Below are 27,792 nucleotides of genomic sequence, written 5' to 3' on the forward strand. Positions count from 1 at the left end.
CTGTTTTCATGGAAAAAAGTGTAAATTTCTTTTAAATGTATCACAATCCTTTCCTTAATTATTATAAAAAGAATGTATTTGCGGTTGTTCTTTAATGACACGTAGGTACCTTAATGAAAGCAACAACCATATTGCTAGATGTTTGCTAGAAAAACATTGTACGAAGAACATATTCTAGTAATAGAATTAAATGAATATTATACGTTTTTTTCTTGTGAATCTTGATGCTTGGCGATATAATCGGTTAGAAAAATATGGCTACAAAAGTCGCTTAACTACTGTAAAAAATTAACTCAAGATCGGCATCCCTATCTTGTACTTTGAAATAGTCTGTAAAAAGTGAGCTTCTTACAACTTTTTTTTTTTATTCCTTTTTGTCTCTGTTTGTAAGTAAAAAGTTGTATCGCAACGATTCATTGGAGAGAATCGCAGACACGCGTTGAGATACCGCGGTAATTAAGCGAATATCGAAAGACTCAATTAGCAAGCTAATTAGCAGGTAGAAGGAGCCGTGTGTTATAATGAATCGTTATGTCGCGTTATGTAGAACTTATACCACGACCAGCCCATTCCTGCGAGGATCCTCCACTGTACCTGAGACTGCGAACCGGAAGACCCAAGGATAAGAAGATTCCACGCTCAACGCCTATTATGAGCTACGGAAAGAAGAAGCTACGGCCTGAATACTGGTTCAGCATACCGCGTAACAGGTAAAAACGAAACTGGAATCTCTTTTCACGTCTTATTCTAAGCGTAGAATTATAAAATAACCGCGATGCTTTCAAATCCCTAAGAAACACCCAACCATTTCTTGCTGGAATAATGAAATTTCCCCAAAGGAACATTAAAAATCGTACGAATTTCAAAGAACAGAAAATACTATCTTTCTCGTTGAATTAATTATCTGCTGAAACGTTTTTCTTGGAAGAACAATTTCAGATGCTCTACACAGGTAAAAAATTTTAATCCAATAGAAGTTCAGATGAAAATTCACAAGTTCTTAGGGCAAAAAAAGAATAGGCACGGTTTCTCGAGATTCGTCTGGCACGAGTGATTCATTAAAGAGCCGCTTGTGAAATCCGCCTCTATTCCTGCGTTTCTCCGTCCGCTGGCTTCCGCGGAAAGAGCCTCGGGGACCGGAAGCGGCGATAAATCGTCGCGTCTCCGCGCTCGCCCGATGAGAGCGTATCCAACTGTACGAAACGGGGGATGTGCTCGCGAGACCCCAGCCATCCTGTTATTTCTGTAATTTATCCGTAACACGCTCGCGCGAGCTAGAACGAGCATAAATTACGAGCAGCCACGTGGTCCGTTGCAACAGTTCGCAAAATAGATCTCGAGATCAACGCCGTTCCCCTCCCGTTTCTATTTCCCCTATCCTCGACTCTCCGAACCTCGTTTTTCCGTTCGTCAACGCGAACGTTCTCCTCCTTTTACGTTGCGTTTTATTTACTCGAGCAGTTGAAACGCGTCGCAGCCTTGATTCGCGTTTTAACAGCGACGACGGACGTCCGATAATACAACACGTAAAAGAATAGCAGATAGTTGGAGGATTACCAGAAACATTCTGACACGCGGACAGTTTATTGGTCGACTTTGATACTGTTTGGACCGAAAAATACGTCGAATCGCGAATAATCATCGCGTGTTATTTACATACGTTCGATAGGCCGCTCGAGGACTTTCGAGAAAGTTTAATTTTAGTCTCGTTCGTGAGAGGTGCGCAGTGGATTGGAGAAATCTAATCGGTGGACCGTGAATGAATTATATTCCGCGTATCGACTCGATTAGATAAAGTATATACAATTATGCATGTCCAATCTCTGTTTCATTCCTCTGTATCTTTTATTCTTTTTTCCTCTGTACTTTTATTCCTCTCTATTACGATGATAACGCTGGTATTGATTACAATTAAACTAATGCTTAGACGGACACACATGTTTTTGTAAACACGAGCAAAACAAGTCGAGCGAATGCAAAACTATTTCTTTTTAACTTACTATGTACAATTTCAAAGTATCGTATTATATAATAAGTAAACGCCAGAATCTTCGAAAACAACGATAAGAACGTTAACTCTGTTTTTCGTGAGAAAAAGACTCGAAGTCTCAGGAAACTCGAAATGGTTCTCGAAAAATGAAAACAGGTCGCATATAGATACCGGAACTCGTTGAAACACGCGAACCTAACGTAGTTCGTGTCACGTGACGCGCTCGACGTATCATCGAACGTGCTTTCCAAGCACGAGCAACTTTTCCGTTCGATTGCCACGTTCGTGACATTAGTCTGGCCGCGCGAAGAAAACGTGTCGGAAACGCGTCTCGTCTTCGCGTTCCTCGTACGTGGAGCAACCCTGTGCGAGCCCAAGCGACACCTGTTTCTCGCCTGGCGAACGCGCTACCAAAGGAACGGTACCAGTTGGCCGTCACGCGGTCGCTGCGATTAGGTAACACGGCGTAGAAACGTGTTTGAACGTTATTTAACCGGCGCGATACCGTCGCACTGTCTCTTTCTTATTCCGTGGAGGGAAGTTTTAAATTAAGAGCGTTGTTTACAGCGACGATGACTCGCATGCGTCAATGATGACTTCCTCTTGGCGCGCTGAATGGTCGCGACGGTTGCTGTAGGTGTGGTATTTATCGAGACCTGCGGAACGGTTTCTTGACGGAAAAGCTTTCGTGATAACGGGCTGACGATAAGTGGGATATGTTTTATCAAATCGTTGCTTGGGTTAAACTCGTATCGTACGCTGTGGCTCGTGGCGAGGAAGTGTTATGGTAATCCTTAGCGTAGAGTGTCGAGAAGTTTTTTCTGTGACTTTCTCCGTTTCGATGGTTGAAGATTTGGTGCAGTTTCAAATGGATGATTTAACTCGTTAGAAGTTTACGTAAATATTGTATACAATTGTTATAGTTTAGTTCGTATGAGAATTTTTTGTTAATCCATCATTAGTAGCAGTAGAATTATCCGAAGGTTTATTTCTTCTGCGTTATATATTTTTTCTCAGTGCTCTCACCACATGTGAGCAGCACGTGGATGTTCACAAACGATTACCATTTTCCCGTGTATTTTTGCTCGCGTTTATTTCGATGAAAACGATCGATATATCTTCCAGAAAATATCTCCTTTCAAACAAGAGTTACCACGTTATTTCGAAGTTCGTTATTTCCGTGGTGTTTTAAATTACAAGATGATACCACCTCTGACCATGATATTCGGTCCCGCTGGTTTCAAACGTAATGCGGTGAACAAACATTAGCATTGAGTCATAACAAAATGTATGTTCTTACAACAGACATCCTATACATCACGTTAATTTGACGATGGTTACTGATAATTCCTTGGCAATCGATATCGACGTAAATTCGCGCGACGGCGAATGTTCTCGACACTTAAAACGGTACGACGAAACGTAATTCGCGTCTTAACTCCGCAGATTTCTAAATCCAATTTAATCCTTCATTTACCACCAGGTATAATTTATGGCATCGCGATGATAAAAGAATGCCTCGCGTTTCTTAGATGCACGAGCACTTTGCTATCGTCATCCCAACGCAGACACGCCAATTCAGAAATGAAATTACAGCTGTTCGCTGGCTTCCGTTGAATAATCATTTCGTTATTGAATAACAATTAGCGCCGAGCGCCGCGCAAAAAAACGATAAGAAACGAACAGATAATGACACCGATCGACACACGTCGAACATCAGCCAGGCAGATAAGAAAAGGTTTTTACGCGTAGTACACTGGAAACAAGATCCACTTAAGCCGGGCACTCGTTCTCCGTTTTTCGTTTCGCGCGACAGACGTCTCAGTGGGTACCGTAATGGCCGACGATTTCGCGGCTCCAAAACGGAAGGTTCGCGGGCTGGTATAAAATTCGAGTCAAATTTCGCACGTAGTTGCAACAGACCTTGCGTCATTCTAGGTAATCGCAATAAATATAACATAGTTCCCGCGTGACTCACTCCGTCCGACGGTTCCCCGGTTGGCTGGTGCGATTCTAACAAGTGTCTGCCCAGGATCCTCGTTAGTTGCATCGTTATTAACTCCGTTCTCCGTTCTCGCGATCCTCGCCCTTCGAGAAAACCTACGTAATCGCCGTTTTTTTACGTGAAACAGAAATATAGGATTCGAATAATTTTAGCTATCGTTTAAAAAGAAATTGGGACACAGTGTTGAAAAGTGCGAAGTGGTTTGAAAACAGTGCGGTGGGGTCGTTAAGTGTCGCGTAAGGACTGCTTTACGACTCAGTGGTGAGAAACGATACGTCGGCTGTGGTATCGAAAGAAGCACCGTGGAACGTCCTTGCGCGGTTGTCGACGTTTTGGAACGGCCGCGAATCGGTAGGGAAAGTCGAGTGTCGATCGAGATACGTGATCCAGTGAAGGTGCACACGACAGTTGACGAGATGAATTGGGCTCTGAACGGTGTCGGCAATGTCGTCAATTTGGTTTACAACCAGCGTGTGTCCAACGCTGTGAATAACATCTTACCGTTCGTCCATCGAAGGTAGCGAACTGATTATAAATAAAGCTCCCTGTTCTTTTTTTTTTATATCTACATATACATTTTTATATTTTATATTTTGACATCTAAGAATATTTCACGTAGGAACTAAGGGATAATGTTTGGGTAAACAGCTTCAGATTGTTGTACTATTGTTGGTAATGTAACGTCTCATTGATCCGTTGAGTCGCGTTTTTGTAGGTCGCGTGAAAAATGAATAATACAATATTTAAATGGTAGAAAGGTCGAAGTGTTTACTCAGACGTGCGTTGAATGTTCTGGACGCTGATAAATGAGGCCAGAAATGCATAATGCATTGAAATTACCATTACATGCGTAAGAAAGAACGTCCGCGTCATTGGCAGAAAAATATGTCCGCTCGAGCGTTCCACTTTCAATAAACTCTTCTGGAAGAATCGTTACAGACATTGAAACGGCGAGGATTCTTATAATTCACTGTCAAATTCCATCGTCCGCATTGATTCTCCGCAAGAATTAAGCACCTTTTAATCGAACAATGAAAAGAATTCGAGCAGAAATCCTATCCCGACAAACAATGCCCCATTCTTTGAACCACAACGCGTTCATCGTCACGAGCCGGCATTATTATTGCCCTGTTATCACGCATAACCCATCAAGTGGATCGATAATAATTACCACACGCTATTTGTTCGAAAACACGGGGAAACATTTCCGAAGGTAAATCATCCGGTAAAAAAAAACTGAACAATTGCTTTTCCGCTTGTGTCTCCACGATTCCAAATTCTCCAACCATTATCCACATTTCCGTTCATTTCTTGCTTTCCTTAAACTTGTAATATAATTGGTACTTAAGCAGTAACTATATTAGATATTGGACCACCAAAATAATAATTTACAGAATAATAGTACTATGCAGTGTATTAATGCACGTAGATATATTATTGGTTAACAATTACCGTAAATGACCTTTTTAGCGTTCATTAATTCTATTTGCTAAAAGCATTTCAAATTTAATATCAGGAATATTTTGCGTAATAATCTACAAACCAATAATAATTAATAACATAACGTCATTGCACCCTCTGAAAGTCATGTGTAGGGGTGAAAGACACCCCTAATGCAAAATTCATCGTTACCTCGGCAGGCCATAGCGAGAGACACCCCCAATGCAAACTTCACGAAACTTCGCGAAAGTGAAATCGATATAAATTCGACAATCTAAGATCGCCGATTTCAAAGTCTGATTAGTAACGATGTTGTGTATATCATTAACGAATCGACGTTACGCAACAGCGATTATCGTTATCTAGTCGAAGCGATACCAGCGTTCGTGACTTTAAGACTGTCACACTTGAACGCGACTCGATATTCTCATAGAACGAAAAAAAAAAACTGAAGACACGAACCGACGATGTCGCGTCGATTAACGTTCGCGTGTTTTTCGTTGCTCGCAGGGTGGACGACCTCTACAGGTTCATCCACGCGTGGGTGCCGTCGCTCTATGGAGAACTCGACGAGAATTATTGGCGGGACCGTGGCTACATCCTGTCGGACACCGACACGGACCTGTCGCCCGAATTATCGCCGCACGAGGCTGGAAAACTCGGCGATGCCACCGAGGAGGGGAAGCCTCGTCAAGACAGCGACGAGATTTCTGATCTGACGAGGGAATCGTGGGAGGTGAGTCTTTTGATCTTGAATCGAATCGTCCTCTTATATTAGTCGATCGCGATCACTTCGGTCTCATTTCACTCTTGTTTCACGTTAACACGCTGAACTTGCAAATTTTCTATTTTAACAACGATAAAAATGTACCGAAGAGTCGCTCGAAGATTCTAAAGTCGCACAGTTGGTTCCATCTGCTTTGCTTTCTTATACATTTCTATATCTCTCTGTATCTTAATATTTCTATGTTCTATCAAGACTCGTTATATGTCTTGATTCATGTAACAAATACAGTTTTACAAGAAGAAGACTGATTTTGAATAGGAAATCTTTGAGTCTAGCTAGACTCGATTTCCATCTTGGAGAACGCGCGTTAAATAGTTCAGCGTGGTCGCGTGCGACGAATTATCCAATCGACTCATTGAAACACATACTTGATTTATCCCCACCAGTCATCGTGTCATCGTTGCTATATTTTTATATTCCGTTGACTCATCTCGCGCTGAAACGCGTGAATCTTACAACGCACGCGGGTCAACGCACCCGTTTCATCGTTGCCAACGAGCATATTCACCGTTTAGTTCAATTTATCGAACGTTTCTGTTAACGCAGTTCACGCATCGGAAACCATTCGTCACGATTTTCGTTCGTCTCTTTCATTCTTTACTTTTTGGTTCTCATCGTCATCGTTGCGTTCCCGATCGATTGCCCGTCACGCTCACCGCTTCGTCTTCTCATCTACGCTCACGTGCAAAGCTCATCGTCATCATCATCGTCATCATCGGATGCCGAGTCGACGCTTCGAGATTCTTTCCCGCGAGCTTTTCTTTTTTCTGGCCGATCCGTTTCTGTTTTTTTCGTTTCTCTAAGCACGAGAGACAGTTAGCGCTAGTCTTTCCAGTACACCCTGGATCCTTGCATCGAGGCTCCAAAATGGCGGCGCGACAGGGCACGGGAATATAATATTTTCTGTCTGAATCAATATTTTTTTTTTTAATTATATTTGTGAACTTTTCCGTAATTTTACCAACATATAGAACTGTTTCAAAGAAATAATAAAATATTTTACACGTCGACGTTGAAAATCTCTGAGAATTCACTATTGGTATTGAAATTAATCTACCTTCGAGAGTAGCAAATTGAATTTCGAGAGATTCTGACAAGCTTTATAACTTGACGTCATTGTTTAAAAAAAAATAATTTGTACAATCGCAGAAAAACTTCGATATTAATTGACGCCTAAAATAACGAATATCTCCCACCAAAAATTCTGACAATTTAACAAATGAAGTTCGATTTAACCTCGATGCGAGGATCAAGGGAACCAGGTGTAAGTCCATCGAAAAGAAACCGCTAAAAACGGCCGATTATATTGGCTAACAGCTGATCAAGGCCCCCTACGTAAAGCTGTACAGCATCCTGAAGACGTCGAGCGCATCGGCGGATTCCGAGCAGATCCAGGACCCGGAGGTATCGATCCCCAAATCCTCCGTTGCCGATCGTTTGTGTGCATTATTAAACAGGCACCCATTTGACTGAAAAACGCACCCACCTCACAGATTACACTCTGTCACACCCTTTTCTACATCGTCGCGAGTCAATGGCGCACAATTGTCACGCAATGTTGCGGCCCGGCCCTCGTATCGATCGTTTCCTCCTGTGCGATTCTCTCTCCTAAACGCTTCGTTGGTCGATCGATAGCCGACCACGGCATTTCCTCGGCAACACGCGAGGAGGAAACTGTGATTAACGAGACGTACCTCGTGATCGAGCGGTCGATTCGTACGGGGAGGGTGCCTTGAAATTTAATTAAATGAAAGCTCGAGTAGTAACAATTTTTCATTTCCGATCTGCTGTGCTTCTTTTACAATTTATTTATTTTAAATAATCTTGAGAGCGAAGAAATTATTTGGATACAACGGTGATGCGTATATTACGAATATTCAACGGATATTCTGCTCTTCATGACTCATATTGCTGCAACACAGGAAAGCAGTTGCAATTTGAAAACGATCTACTTCGAACAAGGCTAATTATAAAATCTATGCTTCTCCTTCTACTCCAACTTTTACATTCCTACGAAAGCTTCCGCGTCTCCGTGTCCACCGTATTCTCCAACACACCCCGTATCGAGTAATGTATCGGTTGAAACTCTGAAACCCCACCGGACCGCACCGATTGCATATGCTCAGCTCTAGAAATAATCGCGTTTCTTCATCGTTCTCGAACCCTTTCGCCGCTCGAACATCTCCTCGAACGCCTTTAATCGTCGCCCAAATCGCTTCGAACATTCCCTTCTGTATTTAGAGACCGACCAACGGCCTCTCCGTCCGAAATAACCCGACGAGTCGCGCGGATATTAAACATGCACGCGTTCTCTGTACGCCCAGCTTTGGATTTGACTGTCGTCTGGTCCCATTGATCGTTCGTTTCGACTTCAAAACGTCTCACGACGGTATAATTCGCTGCAGTATGTGAGAGTACGAGTTCTCGTTCAAAAAACATCCCTCGAGCTCCTCTGAATCGTTCGATTCGTTCACCCCCTTTTTCTTCTGAATAAAGCAACGATGATAGCTGCGCGCGTAGATCATTCGGATTAAGGAACGCTCGTCAGCGGAAGGTGAACGAGATCAAGATGCTTTTCGGATGATGCTACCGCGACCGATTTATTTCCGGAAGGTCGGACCGCGTGCGTCACTACTTCCGTTCATCGATGGTGTCGTTTGCCAAATAGAGATGTTCGTCACTCTTGAACGGCTACCGTTCCTCGCTGGGGACAATAAGAGCAACGACTGTGACTCAATGGCTATTTTTAAAGGGCTTTTACTTGTCTCTAGCCCATGCAAATGGTTAGAACCTGCGTGCACGCACGCTACTCAATATTCTTTGCGACTTTAGCTTCAATGGGGGACTGTTAAGGGTGGATTAGCTCAGTCATTCCCTTTTTTTAACGTGAAATTATTATCAACGTTTCTTGTAGTCATCCCGACGGAGTGGATACGAGCGTAATTATAATTGTATGTTTTAAGATGGATCTGGGAAGGATTGTAATTGCTTATGATCAAGCCTGATTATAATCGCTGTTTCGAGTAACGTCGGTGTAATAAATATTCCACAGAAGCGATTATAATCAATCACCTTATGGAGCTAAGAGTGGTTAGAAACACGATTATCGTCATTATCTTGGACAATGGTACATGGTACTCTTGCTATATTTAGGTTGCACCTAAATGCTTTATATAAGCGGTCATAAAATTGATTATGCAATGAGCGATCGCCATTAAGCTAAAGATGATTACAGGAATGATTATGGTCACTGTTTCTTTTTCGAAATACTCCTATCGAAAGTGTAATCAGGAACTCGGTTGTGGTCACCCACTGAAGTGGAACTAAGGGTGACTACAAGAGTAATTGTATCTATTAGCTTGCAATGTCCCTTCTTTTACACTTCGAACATCAGTTAAGACATTAAGAACACAAAAGCATACTAAGATTGACTATTCGATCGAACTCCCAAAGAATCGTATCCCACTCGCGATGTTCTCGCATCAAAAACTCCTGAAGAAAATGTGCCAAGGTTATTTTCGACGGACAATCCGTTGACGTCGACGAGAATGGAATCGTTGAAAAGAGGTCGCGCAATTGTGCTTCGAAAAACTGCTCGGTTCTGGATCGAGAAGAATCTCGAGCATTCCTTGCGAAATTTTCGACGAACGGGGATCGACTTCTTCGAGGATGATGGAAACGAGACGATTCGAAGGGTCGTGGGTGCTGGTCACGCAGGCAAAGCCTTGCGTGTACCATATCTTAGTGAAAAGGCAGTCCTAGCACGGCTAAATTTAATACTTCATACAATTGTGAGAACTCGTGACTCTCATTCGCTGATTATATTATACCGTGGTACGATATACTTAGATACTAAACGTTTGATGAAGTCGTCGTCGAAAAAAACGGAAGAAACTGGTATCTCTTCTTTCTAAGCACTTCCATTTACCGCTGTTTTCGAGTTCAGTACGTTATTACACCCACGCTCTACATCTCTCTGCATTCAAGCTTATGCTCCTTCCTTTGGAAGCTTCCTTAAACCTCGCAAGCTTCGAAGTAACAATAAAACGCAATCGATGAGAACTTTGAACGTATTCGAAACGAGAATGCACGACTTAGGGGGTTGTAAAAGACTCGAGAAAGGTTCCATTGGTGTCCGTCGAAACGGTTCCAAAATATCAGAGGGAGATTGCATAAAACAGGATCGAGGATCGAACAGCACCCTAACCAGTCTCGCACCCTTCGCCGCGGCTCGAAAAACAAGCAGGCGATGTTTCCGTTCGCGGGTTGTCTCGCATCGTGTCTCGAGGACGCCGGGGGACGTGTAACCTTCGCCTCTCGGCCCTGTGCCAACATTCCGTCTTCGTTCCATTAGCTCGACGGGGCTCCGCTAAAATTGCCACGCGATCGAGAAGCACGGCGCCAACTTGTAACGCGCCGTGGGCCCCACGTCTCGATAAACAACGTGTTCCATCGATCGCGTATTTTCCATCTGTTGCGCCCAATTCTGCGACAGACATCAGCCTGGGAACCAGCCTCGAAGCGCAAGGTTAGCGCAAGTGCAAAAAAAGCTACTTTAAACTCTGTTAGAAATTCCCAAAGTTACCATTTTTTTTCTAGCTAACCTTCGAATCCTCGATATTTCGAATCGAATCGTCGTTTGCTCGATATAAAATATTCGAATGTGGTTCCACGTGACATTATAGCGTTCGCGAAGCTTCGTTTCGATGCAAGACCATATGGAAATTGCAAGAAGTCGCGTGCAAGCGTCGCTGGGCGGAGCGTATCGGTGCTGACATAGAAACTCATATAAAATCCGGCTAATTATAAAGCCTGCTTCCATTTATTTTAGCGTACTCATTTTGTCAGCGATGATACGCAGCCGTTAACTTGGCTCGCAGCATGCCCTTACTCTGACACGGTGTACACTCGGAGAACGGCGTCAGAAAATTGTAGGCCTCCTTAATCACCCTGTAACAGAAGTGAAACATGGGATAAAATTAATGCAACGGAATTCTAACAGCTCTTGTGACTCTAATCTTAGCATCAGAGTAAATCGGTAAATTATGATTCTCCTAAATAACGAAGGTATTTAAAACGAAATTCTTTTTTTGTATTTGTTCTTAAATATTATTTGATGCGCGTGCAATGAGGTTCCCTTTCAAGCTTTCAGCGTGACTGCGTACAAATATTGTATAGCGCATGAGAACATTTGGAATGGATGATTAATCGATCAATACATGCGTAGCTACGACTGATTACGTTATCCAGAAGTTATGAAGCTGGGGAAGGCAGATTAATCAAACTGTTTGCAGCAGGCTACTCCCGATCGACGATAGCTTTTTACAGGCTGATTTATCTCGATAGTAAAATACGTGTCAAGGTGATTTGCGACCGACTTCCAAATCTCTCTCGACTATCTCTCATTGTCTTTCGAACTTGCACATTGAAATTCGACAAGATACGAAATTCGAACGTGCACCATTTCGTTACCTATCGATGCGCGAAAGCGTGTGTCGCTCGAAAAACAGCTGGCTCGCAAACGCAGCGATGATTAAAGGCAAACAAGATAACGTCAGAGCGAATTTCCAAAAATTTCCGCCACAGTCGTTCACCTCTTCGTGCCAGAATATTTCCATACGATCGTGCAGCTGTTGACGAATAGCTTTTATCCAAATTTCACGCGTGAAGAAAGTTTCCAACCGATATCCTCTTCGTCTATCCACGATTCGTGCTACAGTAAAAACTCTGATCCACATGAAACTAGCAGATGTTCCTTTTTTACTCCATTTCAACTTAGGGTGACTCGTGTAGCCCGGTAGATTCTAACCATGGAAATTTTCAGTATTTTTCCACGCCAGACGAAGTGCACGAGTTATTGTTTGTTCGCACGCCACGCGAACCAGATACGTCCACGGTCGCTCATTAATCTCATTAATGTTGGTAATCCGCGTGGCTCAATAAGATGTGCCCCGAGGTGATTCATAAAACACGGGTGTACACCCGCGTGATTCCGTCCAATCGTCGCGTTCGAGGAGGACCAATGAGACACATTGATCGGTGAAACGGGGTTAAGAAAACGACTCGTTATCTTCCTCCCGGTTCGCCATCTCCTCGCTGCTCGATTTAAGCTGGGAATTTGTTCTCGTAAATAGTCGATCGAATGGATCCTGAAATTATCATCAGAGACTCGTTCTCGACGGCAACGAGCTTCTATTCTCGACGGTTTTGCGCATGCACCGGCTCGACCCACGCGTAGCTGCGCAATCATTATTGTCGGATACGACCAACAGCGATTCTCAACCGAGTCCCTCTGCGATTTCTTCGCATTTTCTAATTATTTATGTCGAAGAAACGAACGAATTTATTTTTATATCTCGTCAGCCGATTCTCTTACGCGTGGAAGACTTGTTTCGCGTGGATCGGTCGGGCAGCTCGAGGACGAAGTCCTCTGTCTCGCTTCGATCGCGGAGTTTCGAGAGATTCGACGATTTTTAAACTGATCACGCGTCATAATTCAACTGGCGAACCTTTCGACGCCATACGAAGCAGGAAATGCGGGGAAACGTTCATAAATATTTCAACACGAAAAGACGCGGCTCCGACGCACGCTGTTTGACTTTGCCTCCTCTATTATAACACCGCGAAATGTTAACTGGCTGTCGCATACCATTAACAGGCCGCAAAAAAGTGACGGACGATGCGAAACTGGTTAATATTTTGCACAGATCGTTTCATCATTGACGGTCCCGCGGATCCACTCGCGATGTGTCTAATTTCGGTCCCTCCGATTACTTTCGTCAGCCCCAATGCGTAGCGCCAAATGAATAATCGTTTATACGAGAGAACGCGTCTAAAATAAAATTAATGGCAACACTTTTTCTCTCCAACTAACTTTCGCGGGAAAATAACTATTAATAACGTATATCACAACTTGCTACACAGTTCGTGCTTCCGTTCTCTGAAGCCGCCATTATGGTATCCCCTGCCATTTTTAAAGTGCGTTCATCGTCGAGGACCATCGATAATGGAGAAGCATGTAAATCAGCGTGAACGATGTCTTCCGATTTGTCAATAGTCCTCGACACTTTCCCTCGCAATTGAAACGAATCGAGGAAACGGCGTCAGCGAGCGAATCTCGCATGCATCGCGGCCTTTAGAATGAACGCGCGCAAACAGAGACTGAAACGCGATATGCGAGCGTTTCTATTCGAAGTAGACGTGCTCTTGAGACTTTGTCGTACGTCGAGTCAGATACTCGTGATCTCGTGAAACGTTCCCCATTGTCTCCTACGCCAGTCGCGTTTCAAACGAAACTCGGTCCTCCGCGTCGAAGACGCTCGATGGCGAATTACCGACGCGAATCACTCGCGAGTTGCACGTTGCACGACGCGTTCGGGGAATTTAAATAATCGCCGTGCCAAATTGACGATGAAGCAACAAGCAGCATTAGCACTCGATGGTTTTTGTTTGAGTCGAAAAATTTCAGGGAAACCGAGAGGGTGATTAGCGGAATGTAAACAGAGTAATTATTTCGCGTCAAGCGGTTGTGCCACTTAACAGCTCGTACGGTTGGGATGAAGATGTTTTAAGATGATTAAATAGAAGGTTGAAGTAAAAAAAAAAAAAAGGAGCGCCTTTTTGTGGACATGAAAACATGCTTAGGTCAGGGTAACGCGAGCTTGTTTTAATTAAACGATGACACTGGCTGAACTCGTGAGACTTTTAGCAGATCGTATCTGGCGGGAGCACACGCGAGACTCGCATGATACGTTGAAAATGAATACACTCGATAATAAGTAACGCATATGCATCGATACGATTCGCGGAGTGAGTCATTAGTAATACTCTTAAAAGATGAATTGTTTATCGGATTAAAAGTGTGCGTATGTAAAATTTTTCAGAGAGATCGTTTGCATATTTATTACCACGCGTCGACGGCTTGCCTCTGTTTGATTCTGAAAACACCAAAGGAATCCTCCTCTCCATTATGTCGTTCCAATTTCGCGATGTTATTTCGCGAAAAATTCGACGATACGCAATACGACCGAAAACACGATGTTTGTAGAACTCCCGTGAAATCCTCAAAGATTGATGCAAATTGCAACGCAAAATACTCGATTATAATTCGACTATTCGTCGCATTGGTGTTTGGTTTGCGTTTCGTATAGTTTTGTTTAAACCACAAACGAGATTATCTTTTTATTATCGAGACCTGAAATAATGGAGTCAACTCGTTTCTCGATCACCCTGTAGCTATCGTAGACTTGAAATCACGCACTTGTATTAACATATGCAAATTCTCTTCGTTTATTATTGCTTCTTATCCAGAAGTAAAAAAATGTATAAGAGATGAACACAGTTTGAACAGTGTTTTAAATCCTGTTGACCACACAGAGGACTAAGAGCAGCGATTACGGAGTTAAGCTCTGTTTAAAGACCCACAGATTATACTACAATAATATTATGCACAACTGTGCATAATAGTTGATTAGAAGTTATCGTGTTTGATGCAGCTAACAAATATTGCATCAGAAGTGAACGTGACATTATGGACGCTCTGCTAGTCACGTAGCAAAACCAGGCATATATACCCTTAGAAGCCTCGAAACTCTGCATGTGGCGCATCAGGTTTTCCCAAATATCTTCTTGCACGGTCTATCGTCATCGTCGTTAAAATTTCCTTCAAAATTAACTCCTCGAGTCAACTCTTCTAAAATTATTTACAGTAGGTTTTTTCTAAGACGGATGTTATATCCTTGGATGTTATAATTCCTTGAATTCCTTATTACAAGAAACCCAAATTACAAAAGTATACATTTAAGTAAAAAGTACAATAAAAAAACAAATTTCCGTATCAGTACATACGCTATCTTTTCATAACGCAACATAATTGTCAGAAGAAAGACGTATCAATTATTTTCATCAATAAAGGGCAGCAAAAAATTGGCCTTTTTTAAATACGAGTCCAAAGTAAATCATTTATCTGTACAAAAATCGTAACGTGACACATGGACTGAGTAGGACAAAAAACCACCCCCTTCGAGCAGCTGGAAGTTTCCTTAGACCACCACGTGATCATCGCGCGCTTCGTGTACTCCGTTGTCCAGGAGAGACGCAAGACTGTGGAGCTCTTAAATAGAAATCGAAAAGAAGTTATTTGTAAATGTGGCACATTTTTAGGCACATTCAATTTATAAAAGCGGCGTGCGCGCTCTGCGACCGGCTTAGCACGTGCTGCGCAGACCGGGTTGCGTGTCGCTACCTATCCCCTCCTCGCCGCGCCTTTCTCCTAGGTTATGGCGTATTAGACTCACCCCGAAAGCGCGAAGCTCCAGTGCGGCTTCAGTCCTCGCGAAGTGAAGCGTGTCTCGATTAAAGCGGTCCAAATCGAACTCTGCGTCGTATCTGTCCTACAATTAAGATCCACGAGAAGCAGTGGGTTTCGTTTCCCGTTCGAACGAATCGAATTCAGTCTGAATAGCAACAGAAGCACGTTCACTGCACGAGTGTAAATCGCGCACCCAGGGACAGAGAAAGATTGGTAACATTTTTGGTGTTCGTTGCTCGTGGTAAACACCAAACCAGAACCGTCGAGGTTCACCACCTCTCGATAGGTGAAGGCGTGTGTGTGTGCCATTGCCAAGTGCACTCGTGCATTGTCGCGCAAAGTTGGCTAGAAATTTCTGCGGTTCATCGACGCGTACTCTTGGCTGAGCTGAGCAGAGGCGGGTTGCTCCGTTCCCTTCTAGAAAGCTCCTCGCGACACGGAGGCTGATCGAATCGCGGTCAGATCTCTGTACCGGTGCTCGTAACACGGGACACCCGCGAGCATGATGTAAACTGTTTTTCATCGCGACGAATCGTTGAAGAATACGTATCGACGTAGCGAGAGTTGAAAGAAGATTGGGATTCAGCTACAGAGGCAAACGAATCTAGTCAAAATGCCGAGGCCAAAGATTCCGAACCCCATCGTTAAGATCTCCAAGTTTCTCAAGCAGAAGACGAAGGTAAATAGACGTTTACAGCGATCCATTTCTCTTTTTTTCTCGCATGATTTTTTATCCTCTGCGAGTTTCACGATATTTTAAACGATTTGTATCTTATTTGGGTTTATCGTTACCACCGATTTATCATCGATCAGCTATTATTTTCTAATATGGCACACGTTAAGTTCAATTGTTGCCGCTTCGATTCTCTTCGCTTTAATTTTCGTCTGTGTACGAGAATAAGATAAGAGTGGAAACGGAAAGCAATATTTAACCCTTTATCACTAAAGTGTACAGTGACATGCCAGGGACGTCGCGCGATTTAAAGAGCTTACTCAACTAGCTTTATCGTGCGCGAATTTCTTGCATTTGTCAGGAACCGTCACTCGACATGCCATAGGGTTTATGGATTATCCAGTTTTTTTTACAAGTATTTTTGTCAGTCGACGCAAATCGTTTTATCTTCGTCCGTCGTGAGTGTGGATACCTCCAAACGAAATGAAATGTCACGTATGCACTTACGTTTGGTTATATTTTTAATCGTTCCTCGAAGTAATCACGAAAGAAATTCTTTAATGACCACCGTGCTGAACACATTAAAGAATTGAGCGCCGTTACTAGAACGAAAATACTTTTCATGAGTTCAGCTGCCCACTGCGTTCTCACTTTCCTTCCAGAAACTGCGATACATTCAGTAATTCTCGACGTTCTCTAGTTTCTAAATCACCAACACGTTTCGCGCCGTCAGAGTCCACGTTTCCGTGGCGTTGACTCGAATCTTGTTTTCATTTCCCGTCGTTGGAATTTAGGAGATTCTTTTTCCAGGAAAGATCGCTCCAAATGTTTGCCGTTCTTTCGAGTCTCTTCCAGCTGGTCACTTTACAAGTATTTACAGCTGTCGTGTAACCTTAGCTCGTTCCTTCTGTACACACGAAAAGAAAGCTCTGTGGTCGTCGGAAAATTCTCGTGTTAGATTTTGATTTGAACATTCAGAGCAATAAATTATTATTTTTGGTGATCCACAGTATACGCTCTTCAAAATTATTGTTTTTTCGCACAGATATATTCGATAGTATCAAATTGATTTTTACTATCTTAATATACTTAGGATTCCTAGAAGTATAATTTGTTCAGAAGTATATTTCTGGTAAAGCGCTCGGTAATTCAATTATTTCAGTATTTCTAGGAAACTTTGATAGTTGAAAAGCAGAGATATTAAATTTGTTCTGAAGTTCGTGCAAGTTTTAATCAAGTCGGACTGTGCAAGCGTCAATCATGATGGTCAATGTATTAACCTGATAAGCTTCTTCCTCTTTCTCCTTGTCAGTAAAGTGAGACGAGAAATTGCAAAGAATTTCGTACGATCGCCGTTTTCTTGCGTGTTACTTTCTTCGATCTGTCCTTAGGATGCCATTATCGAGACTGCCCTCTGTGCATTCTACTTTTCTTTCCAATTCTCTATTCACCATTTCAATCCGTCCAGAATTGCATCAATATTATGCAATATAAGAATTGCATTCATATCAATTTCTATGCAATCCTTACTCAGACAAAAGAAGATACTTAATCTAATAATTATTGCAAATTGCAGTTTGACCAACGTAGCGAGGATTTATTGAAAAAGAACTACCCGCTCGCGGTCACTGTGCATCGCGGGTAGAAAAATGTTGCAGGTCTCGGTTGTTTACTTGCAACCGGTCCTTGGCCGCGCCTAGGTCCACCTTTCACAGAATCCAGCTTCGTTCGATATACGAGCCGCTAGAACCTTGCCAATCTCCGACAAATATTACGCAATAACGATACGCGTTAACTATGCAATCCTATATTGCGCACGCACGCCCAGAGGGTGCGGTCTTTAGCGATGCTCCGATCTAAAGGGTTGCTTTCTCGTCTAACCAAGTGAATAGCGTGGAGAGAAATCGGTTTTGGGGAATGAGAATGAAACACCGTGAATTTTAGCGCGAGAAATAAACCGGAATACCAAGGTCGAGGAGATTGGGGTGGAAAAGGGGTGGTTTTCTGGAGCGAACGCGAGAGTTGCTCGCGAAAGCCATTTCTTTTCCGACAAAGCTTTCGTTTTTAAGGAGATTGAAATGGAAATAACGGTTTCTCGTACGATCTACTTTTTATTTGTTACATTTCCTCGAATCGTCCCCCTTTTGTTGTACTTTTTCGTGCGTACCCGCGGCATTTCGTTCGCTCACGCGTGACTAACGAGGGATAATGAACCGTGTCGCATGAATTAACGCCACAAGCTTTTTCCTGCTTGGTGAACAACGGAGAACGAAGGGTGGAACAGTCTGGAAGGGTCGAGTTTGTCCGAGAATGCGAAAAAAAGAGCTGGTTTTCTTCGCCCCTTTTGAGTCTCCAATTGCAGACAGGGCGTGACGAATTCTCTCCTGCGTCCGGACGTTGTCTCTCTGCACTGTTCCCTGCAATTTCTTTACTTTCTCTCATTACTCGTTCTTCTGACGTCATTCGTGTATTAAATTCTTCAGCGATGTTCTTTGAACAATCGAATTTCTGGCTTCGTACCTAACATCTTTTACATCGTTCCGCGTTTAATGACATTCTTCAACGACGGCTCTTCGTCCCACGCGATTAATGTGGCTTGTTAATCGAGACCTGTTCCAAGTTTTCCTCAGTCTTCTCTCGACCATCCGACGGAACCTCCATTCTCGACTTTCCTCCACGTTTCAACAGCTGAAATTTCCTCCAGAGTAACTGAAGTAGGTGCAACTATCTCGATCGAGACTCGTCTATTCGTTCAAGTATCCACGGACACTCGATCCTCCAAGAAATCGTAAAGCCAGAACCGAATGAATCATATCACGTTAATAAATCGGACTCTAAAAATCCCGTTCAGCCGCGTCCTTTTCATCGTCCGCTTCGCTCAGCCGTCGAACCGTAAAAATCACCGGCTCCAATAAAAGTTCGTCGTCGAATAGGATAAATATAACTCGTTGTTGAGCATTAATCACGACCGACCCGGCGGGTAATAGTTTTCTGTCGTGGAAAGCTCGTGCTCGACGCTTGTTTGGCACTCGTTCGAATTTCTGGACGCGTTTCAATTCGCGAAAAAAAAAAGAACGCGTCTGTGTGTACACATTCGAGAGACCATGGTTAAAAAATAAAACGGCAGGAAGTCGAGGAAAATTCGCGGGTCGGATCGATCTCTCGTTGTTCCCTTCGTTCTTCCATCGCGCGAAAGGAGAAAATCGGGGATCGGACTGTTGGCAATCGAGGTGAGCGGCTGTATCGCATGGAAAACGCGTGAAAAATGGTGAAAATCGAGGTCGTTGTACTGACACATCGATCAATCAGCGTTTGAATAAATTACATTTTTTATTCTGCTTAATAACCCGTTGCATTCAACGACTACTCCGGTATTTTTTTTATACGAGGGTAGAACACGAAAATCGATTACGTGTGTCGCGTTTGGTGATTACGAAAGTGGCGTAGGTCGATAAAAATTTGTCGCGAACATTCTTTCATATTATCGGGATACGACACGATGTTACATAATACATGGCGGCGTTCTATTCGCCTAATTTTTAAATTCTACCAACACGATAGAACTATTTCGGATCGAAAACCATTTTCCAATATTTAATTACAATAATAATTTTCCTATGAAATTATGTGTATTTTATTGTATTTTAATGAAATTCTTAGCTAATGGCTTCCTGGGAACGACAAAAAAAATGGGATATCGCATACGAATAGATTAAATATAATCAAAATTATGTAGGATTTAATAGGTTGGTTCGTTGACCCGACGATGGTTATCTTCCCATAATAACGTTTCGTTATTTCCAAATGGAAGGTAGTTACGCGATTTTTGATTACACGTATCCAGCCTTGAAATTTTAATCTTCCATTAGACACAATAGCCTGATCGACATTATTGGATTATTAACGATTCATTATAGAAATAGCGATTAACTAATAGATCTTGTTTGAAGAACGCATAATGTTTCATTGATGATCATAGACCATTGCGGAACAATGGTGTATTTATTCAACGATATCAGTTTTTATTAATTAACTTCTTAGGCATTTGTATAAATCAATTTTTATAGAACAAGAACGGGGAGGACAAGTGAATTTCAATCTTCAGAATTAATTAGGACAGTTCTTTCTTGGATCTGTTAGGAGAGTACCGCAGGAATTATAATTGCGAAAATTGGCTCGATTATGCCAATTCTGGGGACGAGAGGTCGTACTCGTTGAATTAATTTCACCACGTCAGAAGGAGGTACGGACGAGGTCGTACTTCATTCTTAATATTGCACAATTTCGTACACACAAAAAGTCTATTCATTTATGCATTCAACATACTTTCAATTAGTGCCATGAAAAATGCAGATAATTTCAATCATTTTCTAATTAGCTTGCAACTTATGCAATGGTATGTCAGTTCACTGTTCTCGATCTAGGTGATCTAGGTGTTCTTGATCTGTGGCTGATGATTTAATCAACTAAAATATAATAAACAATAGAATTGACATTATAACTATGAAACTTATAATTCAATTTTGCTACATCTTTATTTAATAACTGTTCGACTTTTGTTTCGAGTGTTTAATATTTTTTATAAGAAACTTCAGTTACGCGTATATCTTTGCCCATGGTAAATATAAAGAACTTCGAAAGACTCGCACGTTAAATATTTGCGTAGCAAAAAAAAAATTGTATCCTTCGTAATAGCTCGTAAATCGATAAATCGCAATCTAAAATGCATTTTGCATGAACGGTTCGCGCGTAAGAAAGCCGTTTAGAACGATACCAAAATGGCGTCATCGTCCAGCCAAGTGTTAACACCTTCCGCGTCATATCTGTTATCTACGAAATTTATTTAACCTGAAGAACTTTCGAAACATTATCGTGACACTAAAAACGATCAGGAGAATGTTTGAAAATTACACGCGCATACACGAAACCTTCTTACTTTTACACGACTAGCGCGAAATATGTTAATTGTTAAATTACTCTTTCGTGTCCCACTATATCTAGACAAACACTATTTAATGCCAAGATGCTTGCAATCCGATTCAATTTGTATTCAGATTCCTCGCGATTCATTTCACGTTGTTTTCAATTATGCAGTCAATCACGCGCGCGTACATCTCTCTCTCCATCTTGCAACGCGGTCTTTCTTCACTTCGGTCATCGGAGACACCTATCGACTGGTACCACGCATTCGTATTCGTATTCTAACCGTGTATTCATATATTCTCTGGCGAGGAAAAAAAGACGAAAGACGCGGCTCTAATAAACATAATCGTAAGTCATTAATTCACTCGGTAATTATTGGTATCAGCGTCAGGGAAATCTATTTAAACCTCGCACGGAGCGGGAAATCTAACATTGTGCATAAATCGATGAACGATATTTATAGTCACTCAGTATACCCACGCGGTGAGCGATGCCTGTTTATTTTCATTTCCGTTGAGAAACTGGTTGATTTACATTCTGATCGCGCGTCCCTGTAGTCCGAACACGGTGATCGTCTTCTCGTCTAGATTTAAGACCGATTCCTACCACGAAGTCAAAGGTGGAACGTTTCGTTAATTTTTTGTATAGTTGGGTAAAAATCGCGTTTCTAAATTTCGCGAATAATTCGTGCTCTCGAACGTGTACAGAGATGCCCTCGAAATAAATTGAAACATTTATTGTTCTATCTCGAGAACAGTTTGAACCCAGTTTGCGTATCGGTTCCGTTAAAACACTCGACGTCCGTTGCTTTTCTACTTGACCGTAAATTATTTTCATTAGACGATCTCGCAGAATCCGGTCGAAACCGCCGCGATCTCGCTCGCTGGCAAACCGATTCCACGGTCAACAGATTTTGATTCGACTTGACCGAAACCGCGCGCGCTCGCTGCGAACGCTCGTGATACGAGCGAGCAAATTGATCCGACCGTGTCGCGACCGCTAGTGTGAATCGAGCCTTATCGATGCCGATGCATACGTGGCCACGCACCGTGGACAAAGAGTATCGTTAAAGAAAACGAGAAAATTCGTGGCGTTAATTATGTTCGTTCCGCTTCGAGCTGGCTGAACTAATTGCCTCGAGTTATTTAAAGTGCGTTTCCTGGCTCATCTTTACCGCGTAGAAACTCCGAAATAAAGATCCCAAAATTTTACCGAAAATCGGTCGATACCCGCCCTTTGCGTGTTTTCGAAAAATAAAACCTAACGAAAAAGCACCTCCTCGTACAGCTAGAACAAAAATTCAAACGGTATTTTAATGATCCACACTTTCACGAGCGCGTCCATCTCGTCGACAACGATTCTATTCGATTTTCTACGCCGTGTTACTTTCTGTTTTTCCTTTCTTTTCTTCTTTCTTTTTTTGGAACGTTAGAACGATCGAAATTCTTCTTGCAGTGATTGGTTGATGTGAGCAGATTTCTGAACAACTTTTTATACTTTTTTCTGGTGTTATAGCAAACGTTTGCTCGGTTTGTAAAGTTGTCAGAAGCTGTACACTTTCCACTGTTTTCTTCGGTTCATATCTTTCACTTTTACTCGACGATCGCTGCGGTTCTCCGAACTTCACTTCAGTCTCTTGCTTTCTACTTTCTTTATTTATGATTTTCCTCTGTCGAGGCAAATATTTAGACGGAAATTACTAAAATTATCCGCTGTTTTAATCGTAGACGCGCGTTTGTGCGTCACCTCGCGCCAATAATAAACACAAACTTGTCTGTTCTAATTACTTGATACGAGAATATGATAAAATTAATTGCATGCTCCCGCATACGGCAACATTTGTTGATAAAAAGAAAGAAAGAAGCGAATGTAATCTCAGATTAGTTGGAAATGGTAGCGAAAAGAAGAAATCAGTCATCGAAACTCAACATCAAACAAGGCATTTAATTAACTCTTCGAGACATACGAGACGATTTCAAAGAAAATGAAAACCCAAGGTCCACAGAATTTCTTTTTTTAATATAAAGAAATCAAAGAAACGTACATGTCTACGTACAATTATTTAATAAGACATTTAAATATATCCTTTCTTAGATTAATTAGTTAAATTAATAAAACGGGCGATATAAAGCTGACCAAAAGGGATTAAAATGCTGATCCAGTAAAGTGCAAGCCGCTAAAATATATCCCACCGTGCATAAAAAACTGAGCAAACAGGTGGTACAGCTTTGAACCCGTCCAACCCCAGAGTTAATCGATTTTAAACACTTTTACGGCCCAGAGGCTGCAGTTAAATCAAAGAAGCGTAAAAGAAAAACGTTGCGCACAATTAATTTCGAAGGATCCGCCGCGTTTCTGAAGCTTCGCTCGCAGTTCGCGATGGCGAGGATCAGCTGGCTCTCACCCCCCGCTGCGCGCGATCGCTCTAATTATTCCGCGTCGCAATAACACCGCGGAACTTGTCGATAATAAAGAAGGCAATTAAAAAATAATAACGAAGCCTTCGGAAGGAGCGCGAGTATTTACGAGCGTCTCATCGTTGTCAACGAAGTCGCGGCGAAGGACGAGTCGCGAATAATACGGCTCGAGGCCACCCCGAGAGTCCCTCGAGAAGGCGCGAGACGCGGAATTCGCCGTGTACTTGACATTAAACCGGAAGAAAGAGAGTGGAAACCGGCCGTCGATTTTTCCAACTTCGACGGTCGTTCGAGGACAGAAGCCCACTCGAATGTCCCCTTCGAGCCTCAGTACCGAACGGTTCATCGAATCGATCGGATTCTCGATCACGTCGAACCTCTGCGCGGTCTTTCGAACGATCTATCCGACCGATTATCTACGATTCGTCGCTTGGAATCGGTTGTCGAACAGGAACGAAACGTTCGTCGCATCGCGGTTATTAAATTCGCTTCATCGTTTTCATCCCTTTGATCGTTGCACGCCGCCTGGAAGAGATTCGATCGTGAACTCGGTTCGCTATTTTGAAAAACACCTCCCGTATGAGTCATTCTAGCAATCGAAATTGTACGTATTACAATGATGCAATGGATGTTTGCGGTACTGTATATTTCTTAGAGCATCGTGTCATTCCGTATGAGTAACGCTGTTTTTTTTTCGGGGATCTAAATTTAAAGCACTCACGAGTCGTTATCGTTGTTTATCTTATTTCACGTATACGTATACGTATATACAGTTGATACGTGGTATTGCTTATCTCGCGACGCTTCTCAATTCACAAGAAATATTAAATTCAATTTGAATGGATATGCAGAGTGTTCGTATTTTAGTTTACGTTGCTGTAAAAACACGTATTACTCGTGGGATGGTTTAATAGTTCTTCGTGGGCGGTTATTTAGAATTTCTTCTGCAGATTTTAGCGATCTGTCTCGAGGTATTGATTGTTTAAACCGGGAATGACTAATCGGTGCATTCTATCGCAGGAACGAGAATTCTTCCATCAGTGAAACTAACGTGAACGTCCATCAAAGAAGAATAACAGTTAAATTGTTATTATTTCGATAAAACCCTGGATAACATTGTCGATTTTGCGTTTCGAAGTCGAAGAAGTCCACTTGTGAAGGATTTATCATGATCATCGATCCCTGTCCGATTCTTAATTACGTGTTTCAACATTCCTCGAGGATGCTGTCGGTGAGATAATAAATTCCATTTTCTCTTTCTCTCTCTCTTACAAATTATTCAGATCCTTTCTCGACGTAATTATTTTATTAATTGACAATGATTGGTGGTTACAAGAAAATTAGTCTGATTTCATGAAAAGCGCGGGTATCATTGGTACGTGAAACAAAGTTGCGCGTGTCATTGTCCACTACTCTCGTCGATTATTAGTTAATAAGGTAGAGAAACGTGCAACAGTGAAAACCAACAATACCGCGAAGGGATCATTTAAGATCGATGGCGGAGGCGCCTATATTCGCCCTCGATCGAACAACGTGGACGAGACGCGGCGCCACATCGCGCCCAGGAAAAAAAAATAAAAGACGAGAAAGACACGACTGACATCGCGTTTCGTGCATTGCTCGCGAAATACCAAGGCCGCGTGGCATCTGGAAAAATTCACAGGGGGAGATCCTAAATCGAGACCATAGCGGCCTTCCCCGCCGGAAACCGCAAGCACGGCCATTTAAAGCGCGCCACTTGGAGTTTAAAATAGAGCAGTCGAAGAGCGCGCATTCTGAGACAGCTGGTTGGGGTGGTCGATTTGTTGACGGAGCTGAACGTGGATGGGGTTTACCAAAACAATTTTTCGAGATGTAGACGATGCTTTTGAACTTACGACAGTGACGCATCAAATTTCAAACATGTAACTTTCCATAATCAGTATTGGTTTGTATTTACACGATCTGTTTAAGTATCAATCGTTCTGTTTCCCTTGGAACACAAATCGACAGTTCCAGTGTCGAGTATAAAGCATCAACTTATCCACATTTGTTTGACACAAGAGGAAGCGTTCGTACAACTTGCTTACTTGAAAAAACAGATTTACATATCCACATTCCATACAACGAAGGTTTATAATTATTGCCATTAATTTGAAACATCAGCTCGCCATCTTGCTAAACCCGTACAGAATAGAAACTTTTCAATTCTTCGTTTGATATCTTATTTCATTTCGCAAAATAACGATAGTATCGTCGATCGAACAAAACGGCGGAGATCGCGTTTCGAATACTTTTTCGATTCGCGTCTCGATTATCGTCCACGACCTCGATCAACGTACGTCGTGGTGAAAACAGTGGCCGCCTTTGCGCAGTATGCAAATCTTGTTATGGCATCGATTGATCCACGAAGCGATTAGCGCCTGTTCTGTCCACGGGGAATATGAATTTCAAATTAACATTACACGCTCGCCACAATAAATTAACGAAGAGTAATCATTCGACTGTTGCACTTGCGCGCCGCGACGCGAGAACAGTGGATTCTCTGCTGTCCTTCGTTCCACGTCTTTTCTACGTCGTTTAGTTTCATTTTTTACTATTTTTTCGAACGAAAATTACATTGTTGATTAATTATTTAACTTAATAATGTGATAAATTCGCAGTCAAAAGGGTTAACGACATTTCTCTAAATATCGCGATTAAGTTAATGGCGTACGAGACCAGCTCCGTTCCATCCGCGTCATAATCTGTTTCAACGCGTTTCTCTCGAGGCTGGCTCCTTGGTACGCGACGAGAAGCCCGTTAATTGCGACGACCTCGCTTCAATTGATGCGTATCCGCGTAAAAACCGGGGTGAACCGCGACTTCTTTGGTAGCGACCGAATAAAACTCGGTTATCTTCTTTGGTGAGAGAGGTCAAGTCGTCTACCTCGTATCATTCGTGTTAATAATTATATCGCGTCGGTCACAATTATTCCCAAATTGGTGGAAAAACGATTGTCGATAGTTCTGGTGTCTCTGATAATGATAATAATGGCCATGATATAGTAATAATTTTATTGGCAATAATTTAGTATTAATTTCTTGTGTCGAATGTTTGATTACTAAAGTAAAAAATATTAAAATAATAAGAGCAGAGTAACACGAAACTCGAAATATTACTCTCGAAGGATACACTCTCGATCCATTAACTGCTCTTACAAGCTTATCATCGAAAGAAGTGACGCGCCGAATCCTGGATGGAGTTGGTAATTTTACGGTTAAAAAATAGCGAACGATTGACATCGAGCGTCCTCGATCCTTGAATCGCACGATCCACTTTTAAATCGAACGATTTCGACTCGTATAATTGGTAGCAAATTGTCAGAAGCCTGGAAGACCGTTCGATCCTCGAGCGTTCATTAATTATTCTCTCTGGACGTTTATTATTTTGCAAAAAAAAAAAAAAAAATCGCCGCGGAACGACGCCATAAAAATTGGAAAGGAAAATTCCTGAGTGTCTCGGTTCCTGCGTGCGATGGCTTCCCATATTCACGAGCGATGCATGCAAATTTCACGATATTAATGGATGAGATGCATAGCCTCGACAGGACGACTGTGCTCGTGTAATCCTATGAGAGACGATCGCGCGAAATTGTTATCATTCAGGCGGTTGCGCACATTTGATTCGACGCGACGATATCACGCACAATCGTGTTTCATTCGTAATTGTTCATCTTTTTTATACAAATAATTCTCCGATAAACCTGTTCGTGCAGTTGCTTATTACTGTTCAAAGAGACAAGTTCAACACTTTGGTACCCACGGGTGCCATATGGTGTCTTTTAGATTTAAAATTATCCCAAAAATAAAAATTAAACTATATTATCGATGGATAATGGATCATATAAGTGGATAATTAGTCAAAATCCTTGAGGACACCGTACTCAGCTGTATTAAAATGACCAAGCCTGGAAGTGTTAAAAACTGAATACATAAAGTAATAAGTTTAAAGTCTAAAAGCTTATTGCTTTCAGATTTCTTAAGATTTGGAAAATTATACAATTTCCATCAAATTTCTTCGCGTAAAATAGAAGACTTCCTTCTTGAAATATATGAATCTTCTTTGTAGAATTCACGTTTTTCGTTCAACATCTTCTCTTCGACTTAAAAAAAAGGCGCTTTCCGCGTGAAACTGCTCCATATCTCGTTAGAAGTATATTCTTCGAATAATCTGAGAATTCATCTCTCGCATCGTCTTCGAGCCTCCTCTTCGGCAATTAGTCCAT

The 27,792-nt window shown here is 42.1% G+C and overlaps 1 protein-coding gene across 15 annotated transcripts in view; it reads left to right on the forward strand.

Moving 5' to 3' along the window:
• Positions 1–27,792, forward strand: part of Mtd (TLD domain-containing protein mustard) — a 177,419-nt gene that overhangs the window by 144,932 nt on the left and 4,695 nt on the right. For 10 of the 15 annotated variants that reach the window (XM_076904131.1, XM_076904140.1, XM_076904122.1 and 7 more), the window contains 3 exons: positions 548–710; positions 5,946–6,171; positions 7,540–7,626. In XM_076904131.1, coding sequence (XP_076760246.1) covers positions 548–710; positions 5,946–6,171; positions 7,540–7,626 — 476 coding nt within the window. Of the gene's footprint in view, positions 1–547; positions 711–4,288; positions 4,513–5,945; positions 6,172–7,539; positions 7,627–15,994; positions 16,212–27,792 lie in introns of those variants that run through there. The other 5 variants (XM_076904064.1, XM_076904086.1, XM_076904105.1 and 2 more) reach the window with 3 other exon arrangements.

Source organism: Xylocopa sonorina, chromosome 1 (assembly GCF_050948175.1).
Source record: "Xylocopa sonorina isolate GNS202 chromosome 1, iyXylSono1_principal, whole genome shotgun sequence".
Lineage (NCBI taxonomy): Eukaryota > Metazoa > Arthropoda > Insecta > Hymenoptera > Apidae > Xylocopa > Xylocopa sonorina.